The 16256-nt window shown below is 42.8% G+C and overlaps 1 protein-coding gene across 3 annotated transcripts in view; it reads left to right on the forward strand.

The window, feature by feature from the left end:
- The window catches only part of DNAJC13 (DnaJ heat shock protein family (Hsp40) member C13), a 127523-nt gene that overhangs the window by 103531 nt on the left and 7736 nt on the right, over window positions 1-16256 (forward strand). For all 3 annotated transcript variants that reach the window (XM_032238262.1, XM_032238263.1, XM_032238264.1), the window contains 10 exons: window positions 163-279; window positions 625-802; window positions 1033-1124; window positions 1936-2035; window positions 2900-2974; window positions 3090-3202; window positions 3559-3728; window positions 4409-4451; window positions 4952-5125; window positions 6345-6524. In XM_032238262.1, the coding sequence (XP_032094153.1) occupies window positions 163-279; window positions 625-802; window positions 1033-1124; window positions 1936-2035; window positions 2900-2974; window positions 3090-3202; window positions 3559-3728; window positions 4409-4451; window positions 4952-5125; window positions 6345-6524 (1242 nt within the window). The remainder of the gene's footprint in view (window positions 1-162; window positions 280-624; window positions 803-1032; window positions 1125-1935; window positions 2036-2899; window positions 2975-3089; window positions 3203-3558; window positions 3729-4408; window positions 4452-4951; window positions 5126-6344; window positions 6525-16256) is intronic.

The following is a 16256-nucleotide window of genomic DNA, read 5'->3' on the forward strand; positions in this document are numbered from 1 at the left end:
TATCTATATCATTTTCATAATTTCAGATATATTTATAATAGAGATTATACTGCTTTTAAATCAATTTTCATTTAAGATTTTTCATTACAGCAACCAGTAAATCATTTTTAAGAGTATAATTCATTAAGTACAAATTCTGATGTAATATTTTTATTTCTAAAGGGTGAATGTGATAAAAGTTATGGATCTGAATTTATCTTCAGTGATCACGCAAAAGAACTTATTGTAGGAGAGATTTTTGTTAGAGTTTACAATGAAGTTCCCACATTCCAGTTAGAGGTAAGAGTCTTTAGGTTGAAAATAGAGATGTTGATAAGCAAATTATTTATAAGAATCACATATTTTAGAACAGAGACAGGTAATTTAGTAATCTCCAGAATTTTGGTATTCAATTCCTATCAGCCATAACTAATATGATATATGGGGTTTCCAAGTGTCTGGAGAATATCATTTTGATTATTTAGGTTATAAAAATCATTTGGTTGCCTAATAAAGTTAAGAAAGGATGGTAGTCTATTATAAAAATGTATTTTGTTTATGCCTTAACTCAACTTGTGTAAAGTTTTAAAAAGATGTTTTCTTTTTATTTACCTATTGAAACTTAATTCTTGTATTATCCTGCAGCTTCCAAAAGCATTTGCTGCAAGCCTTTTGGATTATGTAGGGTCACAAGCCCAGTATCTGCATACGTTAATGGCCATAACTCAGACAGGGAAAGTTGAATCTAACCAACATGGAGAACGACTCAGAAGAGTTGAAATGGCTCTGGAAGCCCTGAGAAATGTGATAAAGCACAACCCAGGTAAGTGAGGCGGCTGGACATTTTTTTAAGAGGTGTGTGTGTGTGTGTGTGTGTGAGAGAGAGAGAGAGAGAGTATGTTTATACATACACATACCTACATTCTCCGTTTTAAAAAAAATCTGGGAATTTAGATACAAACTCAATTATACATCTTATCAATAAATGACAGTTGAATTTTAATGAAGTCTTTAAAAACTATTCATTAAAATTCATTTTTTTTATTTCCATAGGTTCAGAATGTGAATGTATAGGTCACTTTAAGCTGCTATTTTCCCTTCTACGTGTCCATGGAGCTGGTCAAGTGCAACAGTTGGCTCTGGAGGTATAATAATGGTTACTGTTACCATTTTTTAAAGAGTCTTGATTATATTTTGTCTTGATTATATTTTGTAGTTTAGCCTTCATCAGCTTAATACCTCCAGTATGATGTAGTAGAACTTTTGTGTTAGAGCAATAAATTGGAGACTGCTGACATTAATGAACCAAAGTTATATGAAGCCAGTATTGATTCTGATTCTGAAAATAGTAAATTGCTTTCTGGACAAAACAGATATGTTTCAAGGCCAAATATCATTAATGCTTACCATTCAGAATACTAACTTCTGGAAAAGTGCCAACCACTCCCAGAACAGCCAGATCAACAAGGTCTGGAAGAGAAATGGAATCTTGTAAATCTGGCTTCCCCATTGACTCTGCTTGTCAGAAGGTTGCAAAAGGTGATCAAGTGTGCCTGGAACACTTCAACTGTCAGAAATATAAATCATTTGCCAAGAGTCTGAATTTTGATCACATCTTGGGATGCTACAATAGTTATAAGTGTGACAAAATAGTGATAAATCAGTGCCATCGTAACTTCAGTCACTAAACAAACTTGTAAATTGAGTATTTATTATTAAACTTTTTTTGATTAATTGGAATAGGCTAAAAGACAGGAAGCAAGCAAATTGAAACAAAAAAGTAAATTCAGATGGAATGGAGATTTCTTATGGTTGAGGAAGAACCATTTTTCTTGCTATAAAAATTCATTTTTAAAATTCAGAGTAGCTATATTTTTCAACATACATTCCATATTTGTTCTAGACCCATTCAAACCAGGCTAAAGATTGCTAATCTAGTTTTGTTTTCTTTAACAGGTGGTGAACATAGTGACAAGTAACCAAGATTGTGTAAATAATATTGCAGAAGCAATGGTTCTTTCCAACTTACTAGCTCTCTTGCATTCATTGCCTTCAAGTATGTGGATCACATTTTAATTTATTTAGGTTCTCTCTTGTTTGCTCTTTAACTAAATAGTATAAAAAGAGGAAATTTTAGATACAAAAAACAATTTCTGTATTGGAGTATACTTGTGTTATTTTATCTAAGAATTATACAGACCCAACTTAGAAATGCATATATATTTCTCTTTTAAAGCTAATTCTTGGAAAATTTAATAGCAAGTGTTGTGTCTTTCTGTAGCTGACCATATATTAACCTAGTCATGAGAATCTAGAGTTCTCGTGTCAAATATGATTCTTGGTTATTTCAAGAATATCATATTCTTGGCAACAGTATGAAAACTCTTTGCTATTACCTTCAGTTAGGATGGTTGTTGTTTTTTTCTCCTATTTTCCATTTGGGTTTCCATCCATACAATAATCAGATGTATACTGTATTTATCTTTTTGAGATCAGCCAAGTTTGCCAAAGTGTTGCTGCTTGCTAGAAAGTCTCATAAAATATTGCTAATTAGATAATTAAAACAAAGGCATAAGGGATATTTTTGTTAGATTAATTACTATGTCATACTCTTGACAATAAAGCAGCTGCTGAATTTTGCATAGTCACATAGCAATAATATCTTCCTTAAGTAGATGCACATTAGATACAGAAAGAATTCAGTTGAATTATTAACATTACAAGACAGATGTTAATTATTCCTTTTGCAATAGAACAGTATGTTTTATACTGTCCACATGTCACATGCCTTATGTAAAACAAATAAACCAAAGGAAATTCTATAAATCTAATATATAACTTTAAACAAACAATATTGTATTCTCTTAGTCTATGTTAAATAGCTAACTATAAAGTTTCACAAATTTGTTAATTTTGGCAGGTCGGCAGCTAGTTCTTGAAACTCTGTATGCTTTGACATCTAGTACCAAAATAGTTAAAGAAGCTATGCAAAAAGGTATGGCAACTGTCATTGTTTTGCTGTGGTATTATTACAAGTTTTTGTTGCATTCAAAATTAACATCTCCAAACTTCCTGTAATTAGAAATATTAGCAGTTCTGTACTTTTTTAGGTGCATTAATCTACTTACTTGATATGTTCTGTAATTCAACACATCCACAAGTTCGATCTCAGACAGCAGAACTTTTTGCTAAAATGACAACAGACAAGCTGGTTGGTCCAAAGGTAAGTATAGCATCATTAGTAGATTTCACAGATGTTTTAAAAGCAACCCAAGTCATACATACTATATAGTATATACATAACGCCTTGAATTTGGCTTGAAATAAGTGTAAATCATCTCAGAAATTTTGGATCCTTGCAAGACTTGAAATAATTGAATGTATGGCCAGAAATAAATAGCAGGCACGTGAGCTTGGCAATTGCCCTGTTACAAAGGCATCACTTCTAGTAATTTATTCAGAAAAAAACTTATTTTGTTTCATTCCACTGATACAATCCACTTGTTTGATTAACTGGAACACTGATAGCTATGACAAATTTGTAAGCTCCATGTCTCTGTGTGTGTGTATTTTCCTTAGGTTAGAATTATCTTAATGAAATTTCTACCTGGTGTCTTCATGGATGCTATGAGAGATAATCCTGAAGCTGCTGTTCACATTTTTGAAGGAACACATGAAAATCCAGAGTTAATATGGAATGACAACTCCAGAGAGAAAGTATCTACAACCGTTCGCGAAATGATGCTAGAGTATGTCACAATAAAAATAATTTCTTTCCAACAAATCTGCTACTTTGAAAACAATTTCTTTCTGTAGGTTTAAAATGTTTAATGTCTTTGGTGCTCTCTGAGCTTACTTGTTTTCTTGCAGACATTTCATTACCCTTAACTAGGTAACATAAGTGCTAATGAGTGCTATGTGCTGTAAGTTTATATTATGGTGACTGTGTGGATGGGGGCAGTCTTAGAGATTCTTTGGTTGGGCTGTTTGTTGATAGTTCTTTGGCAGGGTTTTTTATTGGGGCATTGCTTACTTGATTGTTGGTTCAAGTTGACCTTGGAGTTAATCTATGTTGATCTGAGTGCTAGTTACTGGAGAGAGGTGCTGGAGTCTTTTTCTCTTGGGCTGGTTGATTGTTTCAGCAGACAATAGGCAGACAAGTCACCAGAATATAAACTGACAGCAAACAGCACTGATGATGTTACCTAGTTGGGGCAATGAGACATCTACAAAAAAACAAGCAAGCTCAGAGAGCACCAAGAACATTTATTTCAACCCTAAGCTACAAATATTCTCCTTTGTTGGTATTTAATGTCTGGGGTTTTTTTTAAAAAAAATCAAACTCTTAGAAATAATTCAGCTGAAGATTGCAGGTTGCTAGCCTGACTGTTTTCAGAGAAAATAATAATTTTCTTTCTTCTTTTTAAAGGCATTTTAAATTGCAAAAGGACAATCCTGACATTAACTGGAAGGTAAAAACATCTTAATATGAATATAATTGAAATATTTACATTTTGTTTTATGTTGTTGCTTATGTCCTGTCCATTTTCATTCTGTGCCTGCACTGATTCTTTCATTGCCTACACTGATTGTCATATTGGGACTTTGTGGAACATATTTCTTAAAGCTGGCACACTCAAAATACATCAGTATGCAACCCTTATAATTTCCAACTAATGTGGCTATATATAGGGCAATATTGGGGAAGTGGCAACAGTATATTTTATCATGTATTAAATAACTAAGTTGAAGTTCCTCTTTTCCCTAATCACCAGGTATCCAACTGTCCATTATATACTTCCTATTCAATTATCAGATTTGCAAAGTAATCTAGTACAAGTGCTTAGTTTCAGTTTTAGATATTTTATTTATTTCTTCCTTTTGCTTATAAATAATAAATAAAAAATAGCTGAACCTTTTATGTCACAGAATAACAGAATAACTTTTTTTCTCCTTTTTGGGGTTGATTTAGTTGCCTGAAGATTTTGCTGTTATATATGGTGAAGCAGAGGGTGAACTGTCTGTAGGGGGTGTCTTCTTAAGAATCTTTATTGCCCAGCCAGCCTGGGTTCTACGGAAACCTAGAGAATTTCTCATTGCCCTATTAGAAAAATTCACTGAACTACTGGAGAAGAATAATCCTCATGTAAGTTTAGTTTTTAAGTTTGACTTCAACTTTGTGTAATTGTTACCATATTTTTTAGAGTATAAGATGCACCGGAGTATAAGACGTACCAAGGTTTTGAAGAGGCAAATTTTTTAAAAAAGTTTTTGCATTGCAAACCTCCCCAAAACGGCCCATTTTTCACGAAAACGGGCCTGTTTTTTTTTTTAAAGGCATGAATAGCCCTTAGGAGACTTGTAGAGTGGTCCTGGGGAAGGGTGGCAAAAAAAGAGCAAAAAAAACAGCCCGTTTTTTGTCAAAAAGAAAAGGGGGGCATTAGGTAGCTTATAGAGTGCTCCTGGGAGCTGGGGGAGGGGGCAACATTTCTGCTCTTTTCTGCTTTCCCCAGCCCCCAGGAGCTCTCTGAAAGCCTCCTACAAACTATGCACGGCCATTTTGGTGAAGGGGGCAGGGTTTCAGAAGGCAAAAATGTTGTATTCAGTGTATATGACACAGCCAGATTTTCACTCTATTTTTTTGAGGGAAAAGGGTGTGTCTTATATTCCAAAAAATATGGTAATTTAAATTTTTGAAAATGATAGAATCCTTCTCATTCATAGAAGAAGAAATAAATTCAGGAAAAAATAAATTAGAATTATTTTCTAGCTAATATTCACTAATTTAAAATTGAGTATTTCTGTTGATAGCAGCATTCACTTAAGTAGACTTAGATTAGAGTTAATGAAATTTTACTTTTGAATAAATAAATTAGCTTTTTTATTCTTTGTTCTGATAATAGGATATTTTATATTGATTAACAGTTCAAGATAATAAAAGACATTAATATAGATTGAAATCAGTGAAGCCTATGAAAATAGTTTTTCAAATGTCAAAAATAAACTAGCAGCAGTATATCATGGAATGTATGCATGATTGATTCATTAGTCATAACAACTTGTGTACATAACAATTACATCGATTTATGTAGCTTGAATTTTCTTCAGTGTAAGTTCCAAACCATGAAAACTATCTGAAGTATAGTTTTATCAATAAAAGAAGCTGTGTATTGAATACAGTTTAAAAATATTTCATTCATGAAAAATCTGTGAGTGCTGTTTAGTCATGTTTTTCAATCAGAGTAATATAAGTATAAGTATAATTTTTATTGTCATTGTACTTAAATACAACGAAATTGGTTGTAATTGGTTTAACATGCTATGTGTGCCATTGTATAAGTTACTTTCTTTGTGTTTTAAAACAGGGGGAAACTTTGGAAACAATAACAACAGCAACAGTATGCCTCTTTAGTGCTCAGCCTCAGCTAGCAGACCAGGTTCCCCCACTGGGTCATCTTCCCAAGATTCTTCAAGCTATGAATCATAAAAACAATGCTATTCCTAAAAGTGCTATGCGAGTCATACACATACTATCTGATAATGAGGTACGCAGCCTTAAGTCACAATAAAAGGTGTATGTTTGTCAGGGTAGGCCTTCTTTGGGGAGGGGGCAACAAAATAACAGAGTTGGAAGGGACCTTGGGGGTCTTCTAGTCCAACCCCCTACTAAGGCAGGAAATACACCACTTCAAACAATTGGTTATCCAATATCTTCTTTAAAACTTCCAGTGTTGGAGCATTCACAACTTCTGGAGGCAAGTTGTTCCACTGATTAATTGTTCTAACTGTCAGGAAATTTCTCCTTAGTTCTAAGTTGCTTCTCTCCTTGATTAGTTTCCACCCATTGCTTCTTTTCTTGCCCCCTCAGGTACTTTGAAGAATATCTTGACTCCCTCTTCTTTGTGAGAGTTCCTGAGATATTGGAACACTGCTATCATGTCACCCCTAGTCCTTCTTTTCATTAAACTAGACATACTCAGTTCCAGCAATTGTTCTGCATATGTTTTAGCTTCCAGTCCCCTAATCATCTTTGTTGCTCTTCTCTGCACTCTTTCTACATCATGGCAATGTATTTGAAGTGTGGCCTTACCAAGGCATTATAAAGTGGTATTAACACTTCACATGATCTTGATTCTATCCCTCTGTTATGCAGCTGCTGCACACTGCAGGCTCATATTTAAATGGTTGCCCACTAGGACTCCAAGATCCCTCTCACAGTTACTACAGTTGAGCAAGCTATCAGGTATACTGTACCTGTACATTTTATTTTTCTTGCCTAAATGTAGAACCTTACTTTTTTCACCATTGAATTTCATTTTGTTAGGTTGCGCCCAATGTTCGAGTCTGTCAAGATCCTTCTGTATCTTAAGCTTATCTTCCGGAGTGTTGGCTATTCCTGCTAACTTGGTGTTGTCTGCAAATTTGATGAGTTTCCCATCTATCCCCTCATCCAAGTCATTAACGAAGATGTTGAAGGATACTAAAACAGAGCCTTGGGGTACTCCACTGCATACTTCTCTCCATGTAGATACAGTTCCATTGAGGACTATATGTCGAGTGTGGTTGGTCAACCAGTTGCAAAATCATCTGGTGGTGATGCTGTCTAGCCCGCATTTTATCTAGTAGTAGGTTATGGTCTATTTATCAAATCCCTTACTGAAGTCCAAGTAAATTATATCGACAGTATTCATCTGATCCACTAATTTTGTCACTTTGTTAAAGAATGCAATAAGATTAGTCTGGCATGATCTGTTTTTGACAAACCCATGTTGGCTTTTGGTTACTACTTTGTTTGCTTCTAAGTGTTCACTGATTTATTGATTGATTATCTTTTCCAGATTCTTCCCTAGGATTAAGGTCAGGCTGATAGGCCTGTAGTTTTCCCTTTTATGAAGATGGGAACTACACCCGCTTTTTTCCAGTCCTCTGGCACTTCCCCGGTGCTCCAGGATATCTGAAAGATATAGTTCAGTGGTTCTGAGATCTCATCTGCCAAATCCTTCAGAACCCTGAGGTGTAATCCATCTGGTCCTGGTCAATTAGTCTAGGGTAGACAGGTGCTTACTTACCTTTTTCTTCCCTATTTTAACTTATATTTCCAATCTGTTGTTTTTTTGTGTTGCTGTTTTTGATAGGTTGTACTGTTTTTCCCTTTGTTTAAAGACAGTTGCAAAAAAACAAGTTAAGTAGTTCTGCTTTCTCCCTGTTGCATCTTTTGCAAAACTCAGAAACTGGCATGGCCAAGCCTTCTGTGCAAGAGATGAACACATTTCCAAAGTTTAGGCACATTGAACTTTTTGTCCCTGCAACATATAAAGATTATCCTGCTTTATGCCCTGTACACATACACTTCCCATTTACAAATGTGGTCTCATATCCATGCTTGTCTAAGCTCGAGACACTTAGTAAATTATGCTCCATTTAAGGGACACACAATACATTGCTAAACTCTTCCTTCAGACATAGAAGCACCACACTCCCTTTTCCAGAAGCCGAGATGGTGCAGTGGTTAGAGTGCAGTACTGCAGCTACTTCAGCTGACTGTTAGCTGCAGTTCGGCGGTTCAAATCTCACCGGCTCAGGGTTGACTCAGCCTTCCATCCTTCCGAGGTGGGTAAAATGAGAACCCAGACTGTGGGGGCAATATGCTGACACTGTAAACCGCTTAGAGAGGGCTGAAAGCTCTATGAAGCGGTATATAAGTCTAACTGCTACTGCTATTTTTGCCTTCTGGCCATTTGCCAAGGCCACCGTATCACCTCCAGCTGGATCCATTTTGAAAAATAATTTTGAATTATTAACAATTGTTTGACTAGCCTCACTGTCTATTAACCATTTGTCCTTGCTGTTACAATAGCCAACTTTGGCAACAGCAGCTTATCCATCTGTTTTCTGTTTTCTTTGCAAACAGTCTTTCTTCAAATGAGTCTTATCACCACAGATGACACACCATCATTCTGTTGCTTTCTTTGTAGAAAAACATTGCTGGACTGTAATCCATCTCTGCAGAAATCTTGTCTGTTGTGGTTCTCTCTCTACTCCTTTGGCCCCCACCTCAGGAATTTCTCCTTGTGGCTTCTCCTAACATGCCGTTTGTTCTCCTCAGAAATTAAATAGGCTTTAAGGGCCTCCAAATGCAACTCTTGCTCTGGTTTGCACTCAAAAACAGCTGAAACAATGTCCTATGTTTTATCAAGGCTATTTAACACCAACAGCACCTTTTGAGATTCAGAAATCTGCATCCCGTGCTGTTTCAACTCTAATGAATAAAGTGTGCATGTTCAACAAATGCTGCTCCATTGAATCATGTGGCTGCAGCCTGGCTCTGTACAATTTTCTCGATAATTGCACAATATTGCATGCTGATGCACTCATATGCACACTTCTCAATTTCATTTGCAGTTTTCAAGTCAGCTACATTCAAAAATTGTTCATCTTCTAAACTTAAGATGATATAGGCTAGTCCCTTATCATGCTGCCTCTGGTCAGCTACTACTAATGGTGCCTGGCAGGGACGTGCAGTCAGGGGAGGCGGGGCCTCACCAGTCTCATGAGGAAAAGAAAAGAATTTTTAAAATAATTAAAAAGGCCAAGGTAGTTGCTGCCAGACTCCAAGTCACAGTGACTCTGAATCTGCTTAGTGCTAACTGTAGGGGGAAATGAGAGAACTATGGGCCTCCTTTGCATAAGGAATTTTTCGCCTTTTAACCATTGTTCAGAGTTAACCAAGAGTTAAAAGGCGAAAAATTCCTTATGCAAAGGAGGCACGTGATTCTCTCACATCCTTCTGCAGAGGGCACTTTGTTTAGAGGCTTTTTTTAAACAGTTAAGCAGAGTCATTCACGTGGTGACTAGCAGCAACTATCCTAGCCTGCCTGGCCCTGGCTAGACCAAATCTTGCATTTTTGACGCAGCTGGAAGGTATGTGGGTAAGAGAGAGGGGGCAGGGGGGAGGAATTCAAAATTATTTGTAATGTAAGTAATTGTAGTTTGTTTTTATTGTGTGTGTGTTTTTACCCGCCTCTGCTGGCGCGCGGGCTGGAACATTTTTATTTTTTAAAGCCATGCCGCCTCGGCCCGCCATAGAGCAAAACATGTCCTGGTTTGTGGCCGGGAGGCACGCTGGCACTTTAAAGTGCATGCTGCTGCCCCGGACATACGGCGGGGCATGCCTTCCGGGTCGGCCATGCCGGCACTTTAAAGTGTATGCCGCCTCAGCCCACCATAGAGCAAAACGTGTCCTGGTTTGTGGCCGGGAGGCACGCTGTCACTTTAAAGTGCATGCCTCCCGGCCACAAACCAGGACATGTTTCACTCTATGGCGGGCCGAGGCAGCATGCACTTTAAAGTGCTGGCATGCCTTCCGGGCTGGCCATTCAGCGGGACATGCTTGATGTGCTCTCCGGCGATCTCCACCGCCTTCTCCCTGAAATCCACGCCGATGGTGGCCTCGGTGCTGGCGGGGAAGGTGCCGCTGCAGAAGCGGACCGTCAGGCAGGTCTTGCCCACATTGGAGTCCCTGATGACGATGATCTCGAAGATGCGCGCCTGCACTGACTGCTCCAGCGAGGCTTCCAGCTCCATCCCGGCGGGCGGAAAGGCGAGGGAGGACTGGAGGTGACGGGCGGGCGGGCTCAGCAGTGCCACTGCACCGGCAGAGCCAGCCTGAGGGACGAGGGGCGGCTGAGCCTCAGCCGCCCGAGCACCCTCGCTTCATCGCCGGCCGTGAGCCACCCCTGGGGCCACTCAGCTATTGGTTGTTGGGCGCCAGCCGACTTCCAGCCCGGCTAAAAGTGGAGCTACAGCCCACAGCTGGAGACCGACACACTTAGCCCGGAGGACGGCGGTCCTCTCCTCTCTCCCCTCCATCAGCAAGCGGTTCGCGAAGGCTGGGTGAGCCGTAGAAGGGAGGACCCAGTCCCGCTCTATAGTGGACGGTGCCGGGACTTTAAAGCCCTGCCACCGGGGCTCTGCCGCCATGGAGGCTCGGCTGCCCCTTGTCCCTCATGCTGGCTCTGCCGGTGCAGCAGCGCTGCTGAGCCCCCCTGCCCGCCCCTCGCCTCCAGTCCTCCCTCACCCTCTCTGCCTGCCGAGATGGAGCTGGAAGCCTTGCTGGAGCAGTTGGTGCCCAGGGGCATGGCTTTAAAATGGCGGCAGGGCCCCGGCGGCAGGACTTTAAAGTCCCAGCACAGTCCGCCATAGAGCGGTTCCCGGTCCCGCTTTATGGCGGACATGGTGCCGGGGCTTCAGCGGGGATTTCGCACTTGCCTCATCGGCCATGAAGCTCACTGCATGTCACTGGAAACATTGCATCTTTGCAGCCCAAATAATATAATTCTTTTGCCCCAGACAAGGCAGAGAGCTCTCCCTGAATTTAACAGCCATCCTGCAAGCTTTCTCTGCCATGTCCTCTTTTACTGTAACACAGGCAGTCCCTCAGCTTTATTACATTTCAGTCTTGATGTGTTCTGGGCCCATAACATGTCAGAGTTGTTGTTGTTGTTATTGTTGTTGTAGCAGCACATCCAGCAAGCACATACAAGTAAATGAACAACATCAGGATTCAATTATATATAAGAAACTTCTTTATATACAATACCAAACAGTAGAATTCAACATACAATATCAGGAACACCGAAGCAATATTCATAGAAGCATTACAGAGTAGAGAGATACAGAGGCCTACATTGTACAGAAGGCTGAGCAGAAGTTACAGAGGCCTTACCAATTCTTATATACAGTTCAGCAAATCTAAGCCGCCCCCAAACTCTAAACTGTCTCTTATGGCCCCATACAAACAAATACTATGTTTCACTATTCAGACAGTCCCCATTGGCTGACCTGTTACCATATCTATTCCATACTCTGAACATACTCTAACAATTCTGCTTTCTCCCTGTTGCTTGTCACCTTCTTGGCACTTTCTTCCAGCAATGGACGAATTGTTTCCTTGAGTTTTTTCTTGTTTTTAAATTTTGGAAGAAGCTTTTTTATTATTTTTTATTTTTGTTGCAAGTCTTTGTCCATTGTGAGCCTTAGCTTTCCTCACTTCATCTTTGGGGACTGCTTGGGTGAACAAATGAGTGTATTTGATTCGGAGGGCCCGTCGAGGAACGCGGGGGTCATTGGGGTGGTCGGGGGAATTACGGACACGGGAGTGAGCCGGAGCATTATGGTCGTAACAGGGAGGGGCAGATATGGCGGGGACTTTAGGGCTGGCCATTACCGGGGAAGGAGGGCTCGCTACGTTACAGAGATCCCTCCTTCCGGCCCTATGAGTCCCACTCCAAGGCCAGATGGCGCGAGTAATCAGGACCCTGGTCTCAGGCTGTTGTCGCTAAATGCCAGGTCTGTAGTTCATAAGGCTCCTCTCGTCCGGGACTTAATTTTAGACGAGAGGGCAGACCTGGCATGTATTACTGAAACCTGGCTGGGCCCGGAGGGAGGAGTCCCCCTCGTAGAGATGTGCCCAGAGGGTTTTCAGGTGCTCCATCAGCCGAGAGCTCAGAGAAGGGGTGGGGGTGTGGCCATTGTTATCCGAGAGTCTCTAGTACCTCGTAGGATCCCTGCTCCGGAGCTTGTCGGGTATGAGTCCCTGCTGGTGAAGTTGGACCTCAAGGGTCAAATGGGCTTGCTGTTAATGTACCTGCCTCCCAACAGCGTTGCAGCAGCCCTCCCCTCGCTCCTCGAGTCGGTAGCCGAGCTGGCAACTGAGTTCCCCAGGCTTATGGTTCTGGGGGATTTCAATTTGCCTTCGCTCGGTGAACACTCTGATGGGGCGCAGGAGTTCATGGCTTCCATGACAGCCATGGGCTTGACCCAAGTAATTCGGGGCCCAACCCACTCGGCGGGTCACATGCTCGACCTCGTATTTCTTTCGGAGCAGTGGACTTGTGATCTTGGTCTGAGGGGTAGTGAGATCGTACCCCTGTCGTGGTCAGACCACTACCTACTGAGGCTTGACTTTCGGAGACCAAACCCCCACTGTAGGGAGGAGGAACCGACCAGGTGGTTCCGCCCCAGGCGACGTATGGACCCTTTGGGGTTCCAGACGGAGCTTGGGGTTATTCCTGATACCCTCGCCCGCAGTTTGGCGGAGACTCTGGTTGCTGCTTGGAACTCGGCAGCGACGGAGTCTCTTAACCGGATTGCGCCTCTACGGCCGCTCCGAGGCAGTGGATCCAGGAGGGCCCCTTGGTTTACTGAGGAACTCCGGGAGATGAAGCGCCGAAAGAGACGCCTAGAGCACCAATGGAGATACAGTAAATCCGAATCGAACCGAGCACTTTTAACATCCTGCATCAGAGAGTACATCCGAGCAATTAGGACGTCAAAAAGAACTTACATTGCCACTCTGATTGCTTCCGCTGAGTCGTGCCCAGCCGCCCTGTTCAGGATAACCCGTTCCCTCCTAAATAGGAAGGATACGGGTGACCCTTTGCAGGGCAGGGCTGAGGACTACGTCCAATTCCTCGCGGATAAAGTTGCTCGGTTTCGGGCGGACCTGGACTCCAATTCTGCAGAACCAGCCGAGGCACTAAGGGATAATCTGGTAGGTCATCGCTGGATTGATTTTCAAGCTGTTGCCCCTGAGGACGTGGACAAGGCCATGAGAGCTGTAGGTGCCTCCACATGCGTGCTAGACCCATGCCCCTCCTGGCTGGTTGTTAACAGCAGGGAGGTGACATGGGGCTGGATCCAGGCGGTTGTTGCCACCTCCCTTCGGGAGGGGGTCTTTCCCCCCGCTTTAAAGGTGGCGGTGAGACACCTCCTGAAGAAACCATCTCTGGATCCAGCCATTCTAAACAACTATCATCCAGTCTCCAACCTCCCCTTTATGGGGAAGGTTGTTGAGAAGGTGGTGGCCTTTCAACTCCAGCGGTCCTTGGAGGAAGCCAGTTATCTTGATCCATTCCAGTCTGGCTTCAGGCCTGGCTACAGCACAGAAACCGCTTTGGTCGCATTGACCGATGATCTCTGGACAGCCAGGGATGGAGGCCATGCCTCCATCCTGGTACTCCTTGACCTCTCTGTGGCTTTCGATACCATCGACCATGGTATCCTTCTGCGACGACTACGGGAGGTGGGGGTGGGAGGCACTGTCTTACGGTGGTTCTCCTCTTACCTCTCGGACAGGTTGCAGTCGGTGTTAGTCGGAGGGCAGAGATCGACCCCTAGGCCCCTAACATGTGGGGTGCCGCAGGGTTCGGTCCTGTCCCCCCTACTTTTTAATATCTACATGAAACCGTTGGGCGAGATCATTCGACGGCACGGGATAAAATACCACCAGTATGCGGACGATACACAGTTGTATCTGTCCGCCCCTTGCCAACTCAATGAAGCAGTGGACGTGATGAGCCAGGGCCTTGAGGCTGTTAGAGACTGGATGGGGGTTAACAAGCTTGTACTCAATCCAGATAAGACCGAGTGGCTGTTGTGCTTCCCTCCCACTAATTGGCCAAGTGTTCCATCTCTCAGGCTGGGGGGTCAAATACTACGCCCCTCAGATAGGGTCCACAACTTGGGAGTCCTCCTGGACCCACAGCTGACTTTTGAACATCATTTGTCAGCTGTGACCAGGGGGGCATTTGCCCAGGTTCGCCTGGTGCACCAGTTGCGTCCCTACCTGAACCGGGAGGCTCTCACAACAGTCACTCGTGCCCTTGTGACCTCTAGGCTGGAGTACTGCAATGTGCTCTACATGGGGCTGCCCTTGAAGAGTATTCGGCGACTTCAGCTGGTCCAGAATGCAGCCGCGCGAGCGATCGTGGGTGCACCTCGTTTCACCCACGTAACACCTATCCTCCGCGAGCTGCACTGGCTGCCTGTTGATCGGGTGCGCTTCAAGGTGCTACTTGTCACCTACAAAGCCCTTCATGGTATTGGATCTGGGTACTTGAGAGACTGCCTACTGCCAATTACCTCCACTAGGCCAATAAGATCCCATAGATTAGGCCTCCTCCGAATTCCATCAGCCGGTCAATGTCGACTGGCAACTACCCGGAGGAGAGCCTTCTCGGTGGCTGCTCCGACCCTCTGGAACGAACTCCCCGTGGAGATTCGTACCCTCACCACCCTCCAGACCTTCCGCGTAGCCCTTAAAACCTGGCTGTCCCAACAGGCCTGGGGCTAAAGACTTCAACCCCACCCGAATAGTATGACTGTTGCACTTTTTAATGATGTATTGTCTTCATGTATGTAACTTGTTTTGTCCTTCCCTCCCCCTGAATTGTGAGCCGCCCTGAGTCCCCTCAGGGAAAAGGGCGGCATACAAATAAAGTAAATCCTAAATCCTTTGCAGGCTCGGTGTCAGCGTTCCAAATACCATGCTGAATTAAACCAGAGTTGAAGGCAAAACTATGCTTAAAGTTCCAATTTAATAAGACAGGCATGTTGGCATCGTTCTGTGGGGTTCCAACCCTGGAAGTTACATCAGAATCCCACCCAGTTAAAAGTTCATGATCCTATCCCCACAATCTTCTTCCACGCTGGTGTCTACGCGTAACTGCTTCCGGTCAGGTGTGAAAGTGTGGAGACAAAGGATGACTTTGCTTCATTCCACAATCCTACTCCTCCTATTCCCCTCTCCCATCGATTATACTGCAAGCAACCCCTATTCACAATCGTTTCCACCTCAGATTGTGATTCCCCTCCTATCACTATAGATGGTGTTTCCCCTTCTATCTCTAAAGGAGGAAAGTTTGGGTGGATGCTCTTATGCTGACCCATTTACTTGTTTCAACAAGCTACAATGAAATACCGGGCCAAATTTCCCTAGACTTCTGGGTAGACTGAGCTGAACTGTAAATGAGTTAACTATCTTCACTATAGGGAATGGACCTAGAAATTTTAGACCAAATTCCTTGCTAGGCATTCCTAATTTTAAATATGTGGTGGACACAAAAACTTTGTCCCCCACAAAGAAGGGGTTCTGGAGCGAGCACTGTTTATCAGCAGGTCAGTTACTAGCGTGGTTTGGGCCCCTCCAATTAGCGTTCCATCTATCTGCTCACCCCGAATGGCACAAGCTAGAGGTCTTGTACTTATGCCTAATGGCTTGACAATCGATGTGCTGATTAAGCATCGAGCGCAACTGGTGCTCACAACTGCTTCAACTTCCCCCTCGAACCCCATCTTAGGCACTTGGAGGTTGACTTGGAAGGCGAAGGGGCGGATGGGTGCATTCACCATTGGGTCATCTTCAGCATTTTCCCTCTCCGAGGCCTCTCCCTTGGTAGGACTTTTCATCACATTGGGGATCCTCTTCTAGAGGATGT

Source organism: Thamnophis elegans, chromosome Z (assembly GCF_009769535.1).
Source record: "Thamnophis elegans isolate rThaEle1 chromosome Z, rThaEle1.pri, whole genome shotgun sequence".
Classification (NCBI taxonomy): Eukaryota; Metazoa; Chordata; class Lepidosauria; order Squamata; family Colubridae; genus Thamnophis; species Thamnophis elegans.